Source organism: Botryllus schlosseri, chromosome 9 (genome assembly GCF_051294905.1).
Source record: "Botryllus schlosseri isolate E-star chromosome 9, Bs_hap1, whole genome shotgun sequence".
Classification (NCBI taxonomy): Eukaryota; Metazoa; Chordata; class Ascidiacea; order Stolidobranchia; family Styelidae; genus Botryllus; species Botryllus schlosseri.
Window position 1 is genome coordinate 26,275,911 of NC_137244.1, and position 19,517 is coordinate 26,295,427.

The 19,517-nt window shown below is 41.3% G+C and overlaps 2 protein-coding genes and 3 long non-coding RNA genes across 6 annotated transcripts; 3 read left to right on the forward strand and 2 right to left on the reverse strand.

Annotated features, from left to right (window-relative positions):
* The first annotated feature begins 522 nt into the window (after positions 1–522).
* LOC145446798 (uncharacterized) lies at positions 523–6,429 on the forward strand. 2 transcript variants are annotated; one of them, XM_080325164.1, is made up of 4 exons: positions 523–1,841; positions 2,440–2,690; positions 3,508–3,692; positions 4,592–6,429. In XM_080325164.1, exons 1-4 carry the CDS (start codon positions 700–702, stop codon positions 4,922–4,924), a joined length of 1,911 nt encoding a protein of 636 aa, XP_080181290.1. In that variant the 5' UTR covers positions 523–699; the 3' UTR covers positions 4,925–6,429. The 2 variants fall into 2 exon arrangements, with proteins under 2 accessions (XP_080181290.1, XP_080181288.1); XM_080325162.1 differs by having other exon boundaries at positions 525–1,841; positions 2,440–2,696.
* A 1,167-nt stretch (positions 6,430–7,596) lies between these two features.
* On the reverse strand, positions 7,597–10,990 carry LOC145446868 (transcription initiation factor TFIID subunit 11-like). The gene is made up of 5 exons (XM_080325242.1): positions 10,760–10,990; positions 9,977–10,088; positions 9,546–9,641; positions 8,510–8,666; positions 7,597–7,947 (listed from the first exon to the last, which is right to left on the reverse strand). The coding sequence occupies exons 1-5, from the start codon at positions 10,872–10,874 to the stop codon at positions 7,792–7,794; spliced, it is 636 nt and encodes a 211-aa protein (XP_080181368.1). The 5' UTR covers positions 10,875–10,990; the 3' UTR covers positions 7,597–7,791.
* Positions 10,991–11,247: 257 nt separating this feature from the next.
* LOC145446870 (uncharacterized) lies at positions 11,248–14,468 on the forward strand. The gene is made up of 2 exons (XR_013917375.1): positions 11,248–12,006; positions 14,191–14,468. It is a non-coding gene; the product is annotated as an uncharacterized LOC145446870 (long non-coding RNA).
* Positions 14,412–15,087, reverse strand: LOC145446869 (uncharacterized). The gene is made up of 2 exons (XR_013917374.1): positions 14,887–15,087; positions 14,412–14,513 (listed from the first exon to the last, which is right to left on the reverse strand). It is a non-coding gene; the product is annotated as an uncharacterized LOC145446869 (long non-coding RNA).
* A 2,712-nt stretch (positions 15,088–17,799) lies between these two features.
* Positions 17,800–19,254, forward strand: LOC145445805 (uncharacterized). The gene is made up of 3 exons (XR_013917118.1): positions 17,800–18,373; positions 18,435–18,545; positions 18,607–19,254. It is a non-coding gene; the product is annotated as an uncharacterized LOC145445805 (long non-coding RNA).
* Positions 19,255–19,517: the final 263 nt, after the last annotated feature.

Consider the following 19,517-nt stretch of genomic DNA (forward strand, 5'->3'; position numbering starts at 1 on the left):
TTGCATGCGACTGACCTTATTTTGCATGTGACTGACCTTATTTTGCATGTCGCGACTGACCTTATTTTGCATGCGACTGACCTTATTTTGCATGTGACTGACCTTATTTTGCATATCGCGACTGACCTTATTTTGCATGCGACTGACCTTATTTTGCATGTGACTGACCTTATTTTGCATGTCGCGACTGACCTTATTTTGCATGTGACTGACCTTATTTTGCATGTGACTGACCTTATTTTGCATGTCGCGACTGACCTTATTTTGCATGTGACTGACCTTATTTTGCATGTGACTGACCTTATTTTGCATGTGACTGACCTTATTTTGCATGTGACTGACCTTATTTTGCATGTCGCGACTGACCTTATTTTGCATGTGACTGACCTTATTTTGCATGTGACTGACCTTATTTTGCATGTCGCGACTGACCTTATTTTGCATGTTTTTGACCTTATTTTGCATGTCATCGCACCAACCCTCCTCATTACATTCGCAAATGAAATTAGCAGTCAATAAATCGAGTTGTCCGATTTAGACAATAGCCTAATTAGCACGAAATGCTGGTAATCTAGTAGAATAGTTGTCGACATTGACATAATCGATATACATCGACATTTTCAAATTAGATACCCCTCTTTCCTGATGTGTCATTCCAGAATTGTACGTGTAGTTTATCATTGATAAAGTACGGTTACCATGGCGGAGTCACCTGAATCAGGGGAGGATAAGAAGAAGAAAAAAGATAAAGGATACCATCATTTCACCCCTGAACACGAAAGTGACGAAGAGTCACCGTTTTCTAAAAGCTTCGGCAGCTCGAAAAATCCACAGTTGGCAAAACGAAAAACTACCAAAGGATTGTTCAAGAAAGCGTCGTTCTCAAAGGGTAAATTGAGCAAAAAAGTAAGCAAAGGACCTTCAGAATCGTTAAGTCCTACGTTCGACAACACTTCAACACCGAAAAGTAAAGAAAACAGAGAAGCGAAGAAAAAATCAGCGAGCTTACCGAGAGACATTCAGTTATCCGTTAAAGACAAGAAAGATGTTCAAAAAAAGCACAAGTCTAAGAAGCGTATGTTATCTCACCCTAGTGACGACGTAGCTGAACCCACGCCCGATGACCCGGAAGAAATTGAGAACCCGATTTTCAGAAAACCTTTACTTGAAGCTGTCCAAAGAACTTGTTATCATGACAATGTTCCGCTGCCCAGTGTCGTCCGAGACTGTATAGATCACCTTGAAAAACGCGGTTTAAGAACGGAAGGGATTTACAGAATGTCCGGTATTAAAGCAAAGATTGATGAATTAGTCCGCATTTACAACAAAGAGGGTTCTCCAGACTTGAATGAATACGAACCATACACTATCGCTTGTGTTCTGAAATTATACCTTCGCGAACTGCCTGAACATATTTTGACCGAACAATATCACATGAAGTTCGAAGAAGCCGCTAGTGGACCCGATAAAATCAGGACTACGCGCGCGTTACTAGAAAAAATCCCAGATTGTAACAGAACTTTGATATCGTGGCTTGTGGTGCACCTTTGCCACATCATTGATAACGAACGCGAAAGTAAAATGACGATTCAAAGCATTTCGATCGTGTTGAGTCCAAGCTTACAAATCAGCCATCGGGCGTTGAATCTGTTCTTCACGCAGGCGAGACAGATTTTCGCGGGAGTCGAAATCGTGCCTCTCGTGAGACCCATGCGGTGGCAGGACTGGGCCACCATGCCGCCTTTGCCCGAGGATCCGATTGAAGTGGTGCAAGAAATTGCGAGGCAGGAATTTGTGCTGAATCGGCTGCATTCGCAGCTGCAAGCCGGGTGTAAAGATAGGTATGTCGCTTTTTTGAAATTGTTGATTTGGTCTGGCCCAGTGGCTCTCAACCACCAGTCCTTGACAAGTTTCTTGCGAACGTGTTACAATTTTATGTGTATATTTGAAAATGCAAGAAATTTGACAAGTCCATTAGTCAAAGAAAGGAAACTTCAATTTTAAATTGCATTGCTGAAACTTAAATAGAACCATGTATAACACGTCTAATATAAAAATAGCAGCATTAAACAGCATTAAAATATTTTTGAATAATAATGGTATTATAATATTTTTGTAAGGTCATATGTATGCTTTTTAAACTACTTATGAAACTTTTCATGTGATGCAGTACGGTAATTCACCTTATTTTGTTACGGACAATTTGCTTATTCGGGCTAGCATTCAGTTGACAGTTTTAATGAGCTGATAACTCTAGCTATTTGTGTAATTCTTCTACATATTATAGCCTAATTCTCTAAGCAGTCATTGAGCTGACTATATTTGATATATTTATATGGCCTTGATGCCTGCTAGCCTGTTTGTGAAGCTATTAAAAGTAGCCTACTTGTGATTGTGGATTTACCGTATTTCGCTACAATTGATTTGTGGCTATTACAGGAAAAAAGATGAAAGACTGTGGGAGGTACAGCGTATCTTAACGCAACTCAAAAGAATAAACCGGCATTTCAAAAAAATCGAGTCGCAAACAAAACTCAACACACTGACGATGGAAAGTTTAGAGCGGAAAAGAAGTCTGTTACGTAACAGTCCCGGCGGCAGAAGCAATAAAAGTATCCAGGACTTGGAATCGAACGAAAGCGTGCAAGCGGAACAACTGACGATGGACAGCAAGGAAGAAAATACAGCAGGTGAAGGTACAGGGTATCGATATTTGGATACTTTGTAGCATAAAGCCTAATATTTTCGGCTGACACTCATCAAAGGTAGTTATCAGCAACTAGTAGACAATAGGGCTGTGCACATTGATCCGAGAAGATAGAGACAAATTGGTAGCCTAGCCTACCGAAATTATATGGTCTTTGTCATTAAGAGTTAATTTATCAACGAGAATTATAGTTTCGATGCCATTTACCGCCGTGGGTGCATTTAAACCTCGATTGGTCCTATCGCAGCATACGAAACATGTAGCACAAAGCAACACGCGTTACTGGATATGACGTGTCCGGGAATTCATGATCAACCCACAACATTGTCAGTTTGTCACACACTGAAATAAATATGGTTGAAAAACGACCAAATTATCTTTAATGTGATGTAGAACTGGCAATATATTCTTTGTGGTCGCATGAAAGATACATATTTGAACTTTGCACTTGTTCATACTGCTATGAGGTCGTAATGAGAGATACTCAAATACTTGACTTGGCGCAAAGCCTAACACTCGACTCAGAATTGAATCGCTCAGATACTAGATATCGACATCACAATGAAATGCCTGTCTTGGTATAGACCCAGTCTCGAGTCATATGCCTTGGTCCGAGTCATCCGTAATGACTCGAGTACAAGTCGAGTAAATATACAAATTGGCTCGATTAGAGTCATTTTTCATATTCAAGAAAATGACTCGGGTCGAGTCAGGTCAGCAGAAAATCGTGACTCGAGTCATTACAACCCTGGTTCTGTACCACGAAGAGAGTCTACGAACACCTATCTTTGTTGATGCAGACCCAGAGCCGGCACGTCAGTGTGAGGAAGAGTCGATCCAAGTCGAAGAAGAGGATCCGCAAGTGATGAGGTTGCTGATGGAAGAAGAATTGGAGGCGCTCGTGGAGCAAGAGGAACTTGTAGCAATGCAGGAGGAGTTGAAGCTTCGGATACAAGCGGAGCAAGAGGAACTCGAGAGATTGAAGGTACGAGACTTGTAATCTTTCATTGTTGTGGTGTAGTTGTTGCTGACTTAGACAGTAGCGCTGTTCCAAACTTTTTTTAAAATTTTGCTGGCAACCCCATGAAATTGTTAGGTTGTCCGCAAAAAAACGATGCACAACAAATTTGGCTCAATTCCAACGAGTAGAAGCAAAGTTATTGGAGTACAAAATTTTGGATTTGGAAAAATAATTATTTTAATATATTATAATAGGCCTATTTACAGTATCAAATTCTTGCATTAATTATAATAGATCTACGCACCGTAAATGCTATGATTTGAAATTAAAAATTTTGAACGTCAATAACTTTGCTTCTACGGGCTGTAATTTAGCCAAATTTATTGTGCATCGTTTTCTCAGACAACCTAATGTTTCCTGGGGTATCCAGTGAAAATTGAAAAAATTGTAGTATTTAGTTTTGTGAAATAAATCCAAAGTTTCTGCTATAATAACTTCTCTTCCACTGGTTGAAATTGAGGCAAAATTGGTGTGCAGCGTTTTTTTGGTAACCCAACAATTTTATCAAGTAGCCAGTTAATTGGAAAAAAACGTTTTTTTAACAGGCCTATATTGGATAACTGGATAATTTTAGTCGTCTGATTAGACTAGTTGGAGCCGGCAATCTAATTCTAATCAATTTCGTAAATATTTCTACACCCTCATTTGAATTGTAATCTAATTTCTGGTTTTCCTGAAAATGCTACAGGTGAACTGTATCGTGTGGAACGATGCAAGCTTGGCATACAGACGTCGCCATTTTCATGGTTACGAAAATGAGCTATAATTCGATATGAACTGAGATTGACTTTCGCATTTCTCCTCCAGTTTAGCATTGAATTCAATTTCCAAGCTTTCCAAATTCAGCAATTTGTTTTGTACAGGGAGTGCTGTTAGACGTTGAAAGCCAATCCGCCATTAAACACGAATCATCCGACGACGCGCCGAGCGGGGACGAGAAATCCCACATTCTCGGAGCCGGAGACGGGCTCGCGGGCAACTCCAGCAGCAACGAGGACGACGAGGAAGAGATCCGAGAGCTGGAACGTTACGAGCGTATGCTGGTCGAGGCGAATCGCGAATACGAGCGGAAAAACAACGCCCTTAACTTGTCCATTCACGACGAACGAGAGGCCGTCGTGGAGGCCAGGGTGCGGCTGAGACTCATGCACTATAAGAACTTGTCGAACAGAGCGCAGGTTGTGTCAGTTCAATAATACTGCTACTGAAGCGAAATGCCGGTAACCGAATTATGCTAATTTGTTGAATGTCTCTACAGAATGTAAACATGGAATGGCAACGGCCGATCTTTGCGGCTTCGTTGAGGCTGAATTCAGAATTGTTTTGCGTAAGCGACTGTGGGATTTATGGCAATCCAAAAGTTATCTTCCGGAGCGCAGAATTTACTGAATCTGGTCTCGATCGAAAGCTACTGTCGCTCCGATTTCGAAAACATAAATTTAAATATGATCAGGCACCGATCAACCTAGAATCCGCCCTCCAAGTCTGAAAAACGGGTCGTTGTTTTGCGGTTTTTCCGATTGTTCTGAACGATGCACATTTCAGACGTTGAGGGCGATTTTCCGTCGAAGTCTGGAGCCTGACCATATTTTAATTTATATTTTTGGAATCAGCGCAACAGCAGCTTTCAATCAAGACCAGATTCAGTAAATTCTGCGCTCTGAAAGATAACTTTTCGCTTGCCAGAAATCCTATAGTCGCTTACGCAAAACAATTCTGAATTGAGCCTCAGCGAAACGGAACGAAGCAGCAAAAATCGGTCGTTGCCATTCCATGTTACATTCTGTCATGTTTCTTTGCTCCAATCTAATTTGTGAAATGTTTCTATGATATAATTTTAATTCTCATCTAATTTCTGATTTATGGTGCGGAACGAGCCAAGCTCGGCACGCAGACATTTGCGATTCTCATGACAATGAACTCTGATTTGATATGAACTGAGCTTGATTCGAGTTTACGCGAATTCAGCAGGCTTAATTCTATTCTAATTAGGTGAAAACAAACTGTGTAGCCATAATTGTAATTCGAGTCTCGTTTGGAAAAAAAATATATAATAGCTATAATTTTGATCTAATTTAGAAAATTTGAAAAGGTTCAAGTTGTATAAGTCTGACGGAAAGCGTCCTGTCACTAAGAGTTAATGTATCATCAGCAAGAATATAGTTTCGATACTGTTTTCCACCGTAAACCTCGATTGCTAGTGTCGCAGCATATGAAACATCTAGTTCACAGCTACACACGTTAGTGGAAATGAAATATCTGTGAAGTCAGGATCAACCAATGGCATTGTCACAAAGTGCAGTGAAATTAGTACAGTCAAAAAAAAACAAATTGATCGTTAATGTGATGTAGAACCGGCCTTATATATTTGTGGCCGCACAAAAATGTACCTATGTGAAAACACTATTGTAAAGTCATAATGAGTGATACTCGATCAAAACCGAATCACTCAGGATATCGATTTTCCCCAGCCCTCATTTTGTGTAGTATGCTCGATGGTGCTCAAAGTCGCTCTTTGTGATACATTTGCGCAACGTGCATTATATATGTCCTAGTACCGCACACTTGTTTACGAAACTGCTATGTTTGTATTTATGGACTCGCGTTGGTGACACAAAGCCGATTTCCAGGTATCCACAAAAGAAAATGTTTATCTTACGCTTTGTCACAGCACAGCATTACACGTAGTACTGTTATGTAACGTTTGGCCAGTGGACTGCTCGGTGTTCTGCAATAATGCTTGCCAAGCTAGTGGTTGCCAATTGGATTGCAATTAATCAAAGTCGGTGGTTGGCGGCGAATTCAGAAGGACTCTATGATAGGAAATATATCCTCATGACATTTATTTACTCTGTAGAGCACTAAGCTTGATGAGAGAATTGCTCAAATATATCAATTGCCAGACATTAGAATTAAAAAGTGAAGGAACTCGCAGCTCAGGTTTGATAGTATCGTTCCGGCGGAATCGTAGTACCTAGTTCATTTTTTCAAATTTGAGATCCATCCATCAAGTTTTGTTGAAATTATATATTTTTTCTGCCGTTTACCACATTGTTTCATCAATGTTGACGATGACCGAAAGATAAGGCTGTAAGAAAATGGACATAAGCTACTGTGATTGCGCAGCAACGATATGGTATGATGAAAATGATGGTTTTTCGTAAAATAACCTAGACCCCGTGGTTCTGGCTGCGATTCAAATCTGAAGAACCTCCACTCTACTAGGGTATCTCTCTGGGTCTTCCGCACTTGCATCTTGACTCGAATCAGAAATAACTTCTATAACCAACCTGGTCAGATGAACGTAACTTTCAAGACTCAGCAAAAGACACTTTCAGACTCAACAGCTTCTGCCAGCGAGATAGTGTAATGGTTATGCGTCCGGCTTCTCGAGCGGTAGGTCGTGGGTTCGATCCCCGGCCGGGTCATACCAAAGACTCGAAAAATGGTATCCGCAGCTATCCTGCTAGGCGCTCAACAATCACGGATAGCATGGAGGAGAAAAAAACGGGGGCGCAGACTAGATGACCTCATGGGGCCGTATCGCAACTCCGTCGCCAAAGCATCTTGATGGTGCAGGCGAGAAAAAATATCATATCTCTCTCTGTCAGACACTTTCAGCTTCAGACTCAACGACTTTTGTCGAAGGCAAATCACTGGTTCTCAACCGCTGGTCCTCCAAATACATTTCAATTTTATTCCCAATTCTCTCGTCATTTATATAGAGAAATAAAACATTAAATTATGAACTGATTTAGACACTCACCTCACTTTTATAACGTGACATGGAGTTCAATTACATTCTGAGTTGATTTTGATTTACGAAAGTTCACCGGTCAGCATATACAGATGTCGAAATTATAATTCCTGTGTTACAGTAAGTTCGTCACCACACTTGTCAAATTCGTGACAAGCGTCACGCACAATAGCATAGATCGGCAGCGCATGGAGATACAATCCCATCACTTTGTTTCTTGACGGGGTGTTTCTCGTTACCATCTTGACGAAACGCTTTGGTCTTCGCACCTAAACCTCCCTCCGTCTTTACACAATACGCATTGATTCACAACGGAGCACTCTTGGGTTTGTTGTAAGGAAAGGTTTTCTTCGCCCTTAACTTCCTGATGGCCTCTCGAATATGATCAGGTTTTACGGGCGGCTTCTCTCCTTTCTGTTCCATCACGTCTAACGCAATCTCCATTATTTCACCGACAAAAACCTAAAACAGTTGTGTAACTCAACTTCGCAACATAGTTCCCAATTAGCCAACCTATTTTAATATACAAATATTCAAAAGCAGCATCATTGTTAAGACTAGGGGTACGAATATCCCCTATCCATAATTCCCAAGCCTAAATTAGTGTAGAACAATCACACCGTTTTGCAGATATCAATTAGCTATCCCTTTATCTAATGCATGGATTCCCTATTCCCAAGTCCAAATCAGAACATTTCACTTCTTTCCATCGTTACCCCGAAACTTGTGTTAATAAACGACACAATTGAACGCTCGACGACTTTGCGTGAACCAATTAACCAATCTTCATGGCCCAAACACTCCATGGAACTGCACGCGTCAAGCTGTACGCCAGAATTCAGATGCTGCTATAGTCCAGATATACAAATGTGTTATCTCTACTGATCTAGATTGAATAACCCTGTATTAGACCGAACAGAAGATTGTAGATTGACTGGGTACTTCAAAAGGTGAGGTTCAGGTTATGAAATATAATAATACTATCACAACATTTTGTCTATCTAAAGACATTTTTGGTGGATACCTTTGATATGCCGGCAACTCCTATCACCACGTTCTGGGAGACTGTGCATCCGGATATTGATTGAACCAGTCTTTTTACAGACGCTTTAGGAAACGATGACCTTCTGTACATCTCGTATCGATTCAGTTGGTCTTCAGAAAATGCCGTCACAAGTCGTCTGAATAAAGAAGCAGAGGGGGTCAAAAGTAGTCATCGTTGATACTCAAGTAGAATCTAGAGCCAGGGTTGCCAACCTTTTTGCAACTCACTGCCTATTTTGATTAATCATGTAGCCCAGGGCATATTCGTAATGAACTAACTAGACGCCAAGTAGGCCTAACCGTGACAAACTGTCCATTTCCGGTGAACTCTGGACTAATCTTTTTATTCGTCATCTATCATGTTACGGGAATGGGTATTGTTTCAGATTCACGAATGAATTTCGTCATATTAGTAGCTTCACATATTACTTTCAAACATTTATCCTTTCCCAGCCCCTGTGATCAGATTCACCTGTAGAGTTGATGGAAGAGATGTTTACAAAATTGTATGGCAAACTATGAATGATGACGCATGTTTCGGTGGGCCAATTATTATTAGTCACTTTGTTGTTATTTCTTGACCTCCAATCAGGATCGTCGGTATAGTGGAAATATATTGGAATCGCCCAAACGTACCAGAAACAAATTTCTTTTGTGAGGAGCACACGATTCCGAGTTGGTACATCTATATGGGGCGCATCATTCTTCTCCGCTGTTGGCATCTGTACCCTACTGTGGGGCTCGGATTGCAAAAAGACGCTACTATATTGAAATCAAAAAATGAAGTAGCAGTGAATCACGCGAAGAATATTTCAAGATGAATTAAAATATCTCAAAAATTCACGTGTTTGAATTCTAAATTTGCATGTCGGCGGCCGCCAACACATTCTAACTAAACTACGTGTAGACGGCCGCCTGTGAGCTAGAGCAATGCCGTAGATTTCTGCCAGCGGAAAGAGTCTATCCATAGGACAGTTGGCACGGCATATGATCTACAAACAATCGCAACTACTCACTGCATTTTCATTCGTTCCACTCGGTCAGATTTTTCCTTCTTCCTTTTAGCATTGAGAGCTTCATCCGATGCAGTAGAAGATTGTGGCATGTCTTTTCTGTGCAAATTAGGTCGACAGAAATCATACAAGACGTTCATAAATCATGTCAAAGTAGAAAATTGCAGGCTGCATCATTCAGAAAAGTATCACGTGTCTTTCTTTATAAAATCATTCTTACAAATCATTGTAGTAATGACTCTTCAACAAAAACCTGAAGAGCTCTATGGAGGTGCAAAATTTAAACATACAATTGAATAATAAGATCATATTAGTAAATTCAAAACCCCCCTTATTTCCGGCTGGCAACGTGCCTGCAGTGGTGAATTGAAAATGATTTGACAGAACCTTGTCACTTGGTTACAACCCTGATACCAATATACACTTGCACTTACTGAGGGGATTCTTTTGAAGTGGATGTCACCTTTTTTTCATGTTCTGATGACTTTCTCTTTCTTTCTGGAGGTCCCTTCGAAGGCGATGCAAGTTTTCTTTTCATGGATCCCCCTGTCACATTTACCAAAAAAGTTGAATGATATCTTCAAGTAGGCTAACAGCACACAGCGGGTGGTCAACTGACAAGTAGATATACATAGATAATGGGTCAAGTGTAGAATACGGCCACCTCGAGGAAGTGATCCCCATGACCCTAGATAATTCTAGTTGTGGAATTGGACGAAATTCCAGTAATCAAATTTGTAAAAAAAAATTTCTTATCTATTTTAATTCTACAGAAGAACTGTATAGTGCAAAACGAGTCAAACTTTGAGTAGATTTGCCAATCTCATGCTCAAGAATGAGATCTGATTTGATGTGAAGTTTACTGGATTTTTGTTGTGTTTCTTCCTATAATTCGGAATTCAATTCAAACTCCAGGTTTTTGCGAATTCAGTAATTCTACAATTCTGATTTGATATCTGAACCTGGTTCTTCTTGTAATTCCTTCTAATTGGAAATTTACTTCGGTTAACAAGTTTTTGCGCATTCATTCATTCTAATTCTAGTCCAAATAATATCGTTCAACAGTTGAAACATCAAATCAAATGTCAGCATCTGCGTGAATAAATCAATAACACATGCCTTCCAATATTGTGGTCGTCTTGCAGGCTATAAGTGAATGCCTCGCAGGTTTCATGTAATCTGCATGATTGCGCCGATCATATATATCGGGTACAAACCTTGACTTTCGTAAAAGCTGTCATCACGCATGGAAGTGTCGCTTACTCGAGATGAATTGCCTTCCGACATGGCCGAATCATCAAGTCTTCCACTAGCAACCCCGAATTCCGCCATTTAATTTCAGTTTTTCAATACCTGCTATACAAGTGTAATGCTGTATATTGCTAATCTACAGTTAAACTTAAACTATCGAATGTAAACACAGTTTGAGGGCTGCTGTGGTGAGGAAATATTTGTGATCAGGTGAATCATCTCGTAAGATCACGTAAGCACTATTTTCGCGAACGCAGAATATCGAAGGTCAACTGCATCTTCTGCAGAATGATATTCAGAACTTTTGTTCATTCCAAAATTTCTATGAAAAACTAATCAAAAACTGACTGAATTTGGACCGAATTTCTCAGTTCAGTTCAGTGAAAAATCTGAAAGTGTATTGTGACGTCACCGACCTATCAAAGAAGTATGTCGGCGTCGGGCTATTCATACCGGATTTACGAAACTCTTTCGGGAACAAGTTCCGAAACAGGCGATGTTCACATAGAGAAAAAATTACCGAAACAGTTCCGGGAAAAGGGCGCGTTCATACCTATTTAGAGTTACCGCGAACTTATGTTCATACAGGTCGTTTTTTCGGTAAATTCGCGGGAAATAATGGCCAGTATGAACGCGATTCTCCGTAAGTGTTGATAGTTACGAAACCATGTCTGTGGGGTGTTCCAGTTGTAATATGCTTGTGGAAAACAATGTGGGAGAGGCATATACGTGAGATGCGGAGAAGTTGGCTCCAACTTTTAGCTATGGGATGTTGCGGATATGCCTTCTCGAAGTGTATGGGGCTCTATACTCAATATCTGTATCAGTAATAGAGCCCGAGCATGTTCCTGGCCTGTATATTATCAACTGAAGCTGAGAGCAGAAACTGAAAGCCAGCAAAGAGGATAGAGTCCTGGAATGAAAAGAACCACCAAGGCGATCACATCTCCGTACGAGGTACGACAAAGTCAGTTTATCTTTGTGATTGCTGTATAATAATGGTTTGGGTAAATCTAATCTTATGTACACTGTACAGAGAAACCAGGGAAATCGAGAAATTCGTGAGAGAAACATTTGGTATACTCTGCGACGAGCTTCGAGACCATAACGAAAAACAGCAAGCAAATTACACGAACTCAATTTCTCTTGCTTGCTGAGTATAGCTGTCGCTCTTTCGAGGCTAGCCAATGAAGCCAATCGTTTATAGATCCAGGTAAACATCAGATGTATTTTAAGAAGGCAATTGTCACAAGTTGATTTTAATAAAAATTGCTGGTGCCTAGTAGGGCTAGCCACAATGATTCGAGTACTCAAATCTGAATCGAGTATTAACTTTATTGATTCGAGGCGAGTAGTAAAATACTACTTTTTGAGTAGGCTACTGAAATTATACTGAAAGTTGATTTACTAACGAGAATTATACCGTAGTTTTGACAAACTTTTCCACTGAGTAAGCCTTGAAACCTTGATTGGCCGTGTCGCTACATACGAGATATAGAACAAAGCTACGAACGTTGCTGGAAATAACACATTTCCGAAGTCATGACCATCCCATATAACACTGTCAAGCAGTGCAATGAAAACGGTATGGTCGAAAAAACATTAAAGTATCTTTAATGTGACGGACAATAGGCGTTATGTTCTTTATGGTGGCATAAAAGGTAGCCTACACATTTGAATTTTGGCATGGTACATAGTGTTGTGATGTCATCATGGGGATACTCGACTCGAAGCGTAATAAGTGATTCTGAATCGAATCACTCAGGTACTCAATTTTGCCCAGCCCTAGTGCATAGTAATATTTCAAAATTTGTCATGGCGGAATGTCAGCCAGTTTTTGCGTAGCATACCACTGCAAAAAGGTCAGACAAATTTGGTCTTGAATCATTATGTCAGAAAAAGAAATCTGAAAGACCAATTGTTCTTGCCGAGTAGGCTACTTTCTGTCTCAAAAGTAAGACCCAAATTGATGGAAAATAGACTTAAACTGGAAACTGAGCAATCAACGCAATGTCTTGGACTCGAGTCATAGAACCATGACTCGAACTCGACGCTCTGCTCGATGAGTTGGACTCGGATTTGACTCGGTGATAAATTGAAAATGACTCTACTTGAATCTAGTCAAAACTATTGAAGTGGGATCGACTTGTGACTTGGTTACAACCCTGCTCACTTGACTGAAATTGCTGAAAATGAGACCAAATTTGTATATTTTTTGTAGTGTAGTCAGACATGCACATCAACCTACTTATTTAGTTACTAAAACTATGTAGTTCTAGTTGTGGATTTGAAAAAGTGAATAGTTTCTGGTTCTAGTTGCGGATATTTGAAAGTGAGTAGTTCTAGTTCTAATAGCAGATTTTGAAAGGTTGATAGTTCTAGTTCAGGGCCAGCCAACCCGTGGCCCGCGAGTTAATTTCCGAAATTAGTAGTATTATCAAAAATGGATTGCACAGATTGTGAACTTGCAAGGCCAATCAAAAATTTGATTAGTCTGGCCGCAACACTTGAGATGTGATGACTGAAATATCAGTACCTAAGCATTGGTAGGTCTATGAGCCAGTCACATTTTGGTAGATCTTCATACACTACAATAAAGCAGAATACTTCGCGATAGATTTTAAAAGTAAAAATTTTCTACACGCTCGGCTTAGCGCAACATCTTGTCACTCGATTTCTTGCTTTTAATATTGTTACCCCTTTGTGAAAATGAAAGAACGCCTAATCTATCAGATTGAGTCCAACTGTATATATATTCGCGACCTCCCGTTTGTGCTTGCAGAAAGACCGTCGACCATGAAACCTAGGCACAAAATGATTGCCGCATGTTGGACGAAGCTTTCGATATCGATATGTCCAGGTGCCGAATAGTCCAGTCCTTGCAAACTGAGCCCAGCGATATACAGCAGGCTTGCAATATAGTCAAGTGACAATATTATTAATTTATCAACTTCAAAAAATTTTCGTGCTTCGCGCGGCTAGTGGCCTGCAGAATAGTTCGTCAATCGAATGTGGTGATTTGGCTGAAAATGTTGGCCACCGCTGTTCTATTTGCTAGTTTAAAAAATTGAGTAGTTCTAGTTGAAGTTGCGCATTTTGAAATTCCAGTACTTTGTACAAGTCTGAGTGTTGTGGGTGGATAAAAAATTACCACAGCAACATTTGTACCAAACATGCATTTGCTGCTGCATTCAAGTTTTTTCAGGATGACTTCATGATTGGGAGCCAGAGGGTTCCGTACTAGCCTACATAACTGATGACGCAGCCTATCCCTTTCGGCCCCGGCTCATGGAGCCTTTTCCCTGAAACACAAACAGAGCATAAGCTAAAGCTAATTTCAAATATGTAATATAAATTTCCTTTCTGCTGCCCTTAAAATTCACAATTGCTTTTTCAGAAACTTGGCAAAGCACACATGAAGGTTGAAAGATTTTGGTCGACTGAAGGCGCGGTGTTCAGCTTTTCTCATGAACTGCAATCCGCTAAGGCCAGAATGATACAGAGGATGGTAGACGCAATGAAGACAAGACCTGGTGGTGATCCAAGTATCGCTGGCCCAGATGTCGGAAATGCCCTGTGTGACTTTCTCAATAAACAATGCTCTTGCTTAACCAGATGTGTTTGTGCTGTTTCATTTTATTCATGAGAGAAACTATAACTTAATGCACACTTGCACAGTTCCGCCTTTTCACCTTTTTCATCAGTATCCTCCATCTAGACCTGTGAAAAGATCAAATTAAGTTACACTTGCCTAACCTTACATAACAAAGGAATGACTTGGTTGTAACAAGAAAATGAAGGCATAGGTGAAAACCAAATTATGGCTCGGATGATGTACGATGGCTTACCAGTCCGTTGGTACAATTTGAATTTTTGGTTAGTGAGTCAGAGCTAAGGACATCATTCTCTGCTGTGCTGCCACTATCAAAGCAGATGTTACTAAATCCACTTTTCAGAAGGCGTATATGACGGTGACTAACCTACACACAGCATATCCATGGTTAGAAACTTGCCTTTGATGTAACAAATTTGGTAAGGGTTAAGATCACCTGCCAAATTAGTGTTGAAGTGCTAACGTTTTCAGGCAACTCACCCAATGCTGCATCATTTGGAGATGGTGTTCTATCTTTTTAGCCGTGCTCTGTTTACAAAACCACAGAAAAAGAAGCTGACTAGTAGTCAGTGACTACGTATTGTGAGCATACAGAATATAAATCCAAGAATAATGCATTCCCAACACCATTACCAAGAAGATCAAAATGCCGCAGGTATCTGACCTTGAAATACAAGCAGCCTGAATGAACAGCAGGGTTGCCAGACATCTTCTGCGAAAAAGGGCCAAACAGCGCCTGAAAAGGGGCCAAATCGGCCAATAAAAGGGCCAAATTGTTCAATAACGTCAATAACGCTGCAACATTACCCATAGGCACCTGGAATTCCAGTTTTATATTGTTGATACTGTTGTAGGACACCAAATCCACTACCTGCAACTACACTGGATCCAACTACAATAACTTCTTCATTATTTCAAGCCTTATTTTCCGACTGAATATAAAATCGTAAAATAAAACTTTTTGTGCTATAATATGAGAGTGATTAAATTTTATAAATTTTAATTAAACATCGAGAGAATAGTTTCTTTACATTTGAAACTTATCTAACTTATCTACCGAATTTTTAGGTTTTAGGTTATGTTGATTTTCTTTCAATCATTAAGTTCTATAAGGGTGCTCTTCTTCAGACTTTTTCTGCTACATAGCTTCCAGCCATGTTCGCTGCTTTTTCGTCCATCTGTTCACAAATCTGTATTTACAATTCCAATTAGTCTACATTCCAAAAAAACAAATCCAAATCTTCTACAGTGTTTCCACTCGAATCTTTGACATTGGCATAAACATTGTCAGCCCAATTTGCGAGACAGATTTATTTTAATAGTTAGTTTGACGGTATGTCTCAACTGTTTCCAAAAAGGGCCAAAAATTGAAAATAAAGGGCCAAGGGGCCAAATTATTATTTTGGGGCCAACTGTCTCTAAAAAGGGCCAAATTTCACGAATTTGGCCCCGAAAGGGCCAATCTGGCAACCCTGATGAACAGCGCGTTACGGTAACTAAAAGTTTGATTGACAGCGTTCCGGGAACCCAGCTGCGCCATTCGTGTTCATACTCAGTCGGTCCCGTAATAATCTCCGAAAATAAACGCGTTCATACCGCCCCGAATCACCAGTGTTATGTTCACATAGAGGGGTTCCGGTAAACATTTTCGAGAAATGTTATTCCCGGAAGGGTAACCCTAAAAGGAGGGACCGCGGAAAACGCGGAACTCGCGGAAACGGCCCCTAAAACGCGGAAACTGCGGAAAAAGCGGGAAACCTCGATTCCTAAAGCGCTGAAATAGAGGGGAACGCGGAACAGTCGGTCATTGACCTTTATATATCACACAGTAGGCACTAAAACGAGGAAACAGCGGAACGCGGGACAGTCGGTCATCGAGGTGGGATATTAGGGCTGGGGAGGTGGGATATTAGGGCTGGGGGAGGTGGGATATTAGGGTTAGGGGAGGTGGAATATTAGGGTTAGGGGAGGTGGGATATTAGGGTTAGGTTAGGGTTATGATTAGGGTTAGGTTAGGGTAAGGGGAGGTGGGATATCATGTCCCTAACCCTCTTCTCCAACCCTAATATCACCCCTCTCCCCAACCCTAACATCCCCCTCTCTCCAACCCTATATCCCGCCTCCCCTAACATCACCCTCTCCCTCAACCCTAATATTCACGTCCCCTAACCCTAATATCCCACCTCACCTAACCCTAATCATAACCCTAACCTAACCCCTAACCCTAATATCCCACCTCCCCCAACCCTAATATCCCACCTCCCCCAACCCTAATATCCCCCCTCCCCTAACCCTAATATCCCACCTCCCCTAACCCTAATATCCCACCTCCCCTAACCCTAATCATAACCCTAACCCTAATATCCCACCTCCCCTAACCCTAATATCCCACCTCCCCTAACCCTAATCATAACCCTAACCTAACCCTAACCCCTAACCCTAATATCCCACCTCCCCTAACCCTAATATTCCACCTCCCCTAACCCTAATATCCCACCTTCCCTAACCCTAACCTAACCCTAATCATAACCCTAACCTAACCCTAACCCCTAACCCTAATATCCCACCTCCCCTAACCCTAATATTCCACCTCCCCTAACCCTATAATATCCCACCTCCCCTAACCCTAATATCCCACCTCCCCCAACCCTAATATCCCACCTCCCCCAGCCCTAATATCCCACCTCCCCAACCCTAATATCCCACCTCGATGACCGACTGTCCCGCGTTCCGCTGTTTCCTCGTTTTAGTGCCTACTGTGTGATATATAAAGGTCAATGACCGACTGTTCCGCGTTCCGCGTTTCCCTCTATTTCAGCGCTTTAGGAATCGAGGTTTCCCGCTTTTTCCGCAGTTTCCGCGTTTTAGGGGCCGTTTCCGCGAGTTCCGCAGTTTCCGCGTTCCCTCCTTTTAGGGTTACCCTTCCCGGAACCCCGGTATGAAAAGGGCCTAAGTGGTTGTCTAATGTCTATCGTCATTGGTTTGTTGGTCTAATTATTATTTACAGTAAAACCAGCGTGTAGCCGTGTACTCAAAGTGAGTAGACGCTGGTTAAAACGTAAACTATTCTGATAACGACTGTCCAAAATATATTGAAAATTGACATGGCCTCGATAGAGCATATTGTGAGGATTTAAATTCAGCCCTCGGTAAATTCGGCCAGTGAATTCGGCCCTAGGTCACTTCGGCCAGAGCCAGGGTAACAATAACAGTTACAATAACCTTACCTAACCTTAACCCTAACCTAATCCTAACCCTAATCCTAACCTAACCCTAATCAACCTAACCCTAAGCTAACCCTAACCCTAACCTAACCCTAATCAACCTAACCCTAAGCTAACCCTAACCCTAACCCAACCCTAATCATAATTATGTAATATAATTCACATTAATAGTTGGTAATACATTTTTATACAAAATTCTCCGAGGGACGAATTTACGATTACCAGTGAACTCGGTACTTGGTGAATTCGGCCAGACAAACTCGGCAGTTGATGAACTCGGCACTTGGTGAATTCGGCCGTCGGGAAATTTTGTATTGAAGTGTATTAACAACTATGAATATGAATTAATAAACTAATAATAATAGTATCATCAAGTGATTTTTCAATCATGTAAGGAGGTCAGGGCATGCGTAGATCACGCAGACACGGCGTGATTAGATCACGTGATCACGGATGGCGAAAGCGCGGGAGATAACGCGTCGCTCGCATATCGACCACGCGTGGTCGGCTCATCGTTGATTTGACTTGGCGAGGGACGGACGTTTCAGAAGATAGATACCTCCGTTTCATGTAATAGTGAGGTTTTAGATGATGAAGCTGCCCTAAAATGCGATGGGTGCGGCATGTGGCAGCACAACGCATGTCGCCCACAAGATATTATGTCTCGAGAACGGTACTTACTAATTGTTGAAGAAGATTGTAGCGTGGACTTCAAATGTACAGAATGTAGACCTGATTTGATTGTGAGTAATTCGAATGAGCCTGCTTTCTGTTACTAGATAATAATTCATCTTAATTTTATAGCCACCACCGCCATCTCCAATTATGCACGTCGCCGGAGCCCAACTTATTTGAGGTGCATGTGAAGGGGCACGTGTCTTGGATGCAACTCGATCAGTGCCATTTTACAACCACGTAAGTCAAACAATTCCATGCAGTTGGATGTGATCAAGTTTTAACCAAATTCATTTTGCAGGAAGACGATATTGTTGAATCATCGCTATCTGACCCTTCCGCTGCTCAGATCAGCTCTGAGTTGTCTTGCACAGACCAGTCGTCATATAATATATTGGAGGGCTTATCGGAAAGGGGATGCGATATGCTGTTTGATGGTGGAGGTTATTCTTACACCAGGAAGCATAAAAACAAGGATGGCTCAGTACTTATGAGGTGCAAGAGTCGGTCAAAAGAACCATGCCGGGAAACGATGAAACGGCATGGTGCCAATTTTACGAAGGGCGAGCATCATCACAATGCCCATGGTGTTCCCGGTGTCTACAAGAGCGCGTTGATTTCTAAGGAGACAAAGTCCCGGGGTATCGACAATTTGACTAGGAATGCCAACTATGCATGTACAAGTTGAAGGCCGCAGGAACCTAATAAAATCAATCGACTTCGAACTTGATTTTGACAACATTCCTCCAAATTTTATGCTTGAAGATGTCATACTAGAAAGGGCCCGTCACTTGCTTCTGAGCAGCAGATAGAACTACAAAATTCAAAAACATGGTATGTGGATGCAACATTCGAAGTTGTCTGAAAGCCCTTTTACCAACTATTCTCCATCCATGCATTCATTCGATCTGGGACTGCAACAAACCAAATAACTCTGTTTGCCCTAATGTCGCGAAGACGGAAAGCAGACTATGTCGCTGTCCTCAAAGTAATTAATGCTGCCTGCGAATGCCGAGTAAAAATAGTGGTATGCGACTTTGACTTGGTCATTTGGAAATCGCTATCTGTGACGCTTCCTGGAGTAGACGTGAAGGGGTGCTTGCTCCTTCCACTTCACACAATGTGTGTTCAGGAAAATTAAGGAGTTGGGGCTGTCGAAATACTACTATGCGAGAAAAGTCACTCATACTGCTATGAAGCAGTTGATGAGTC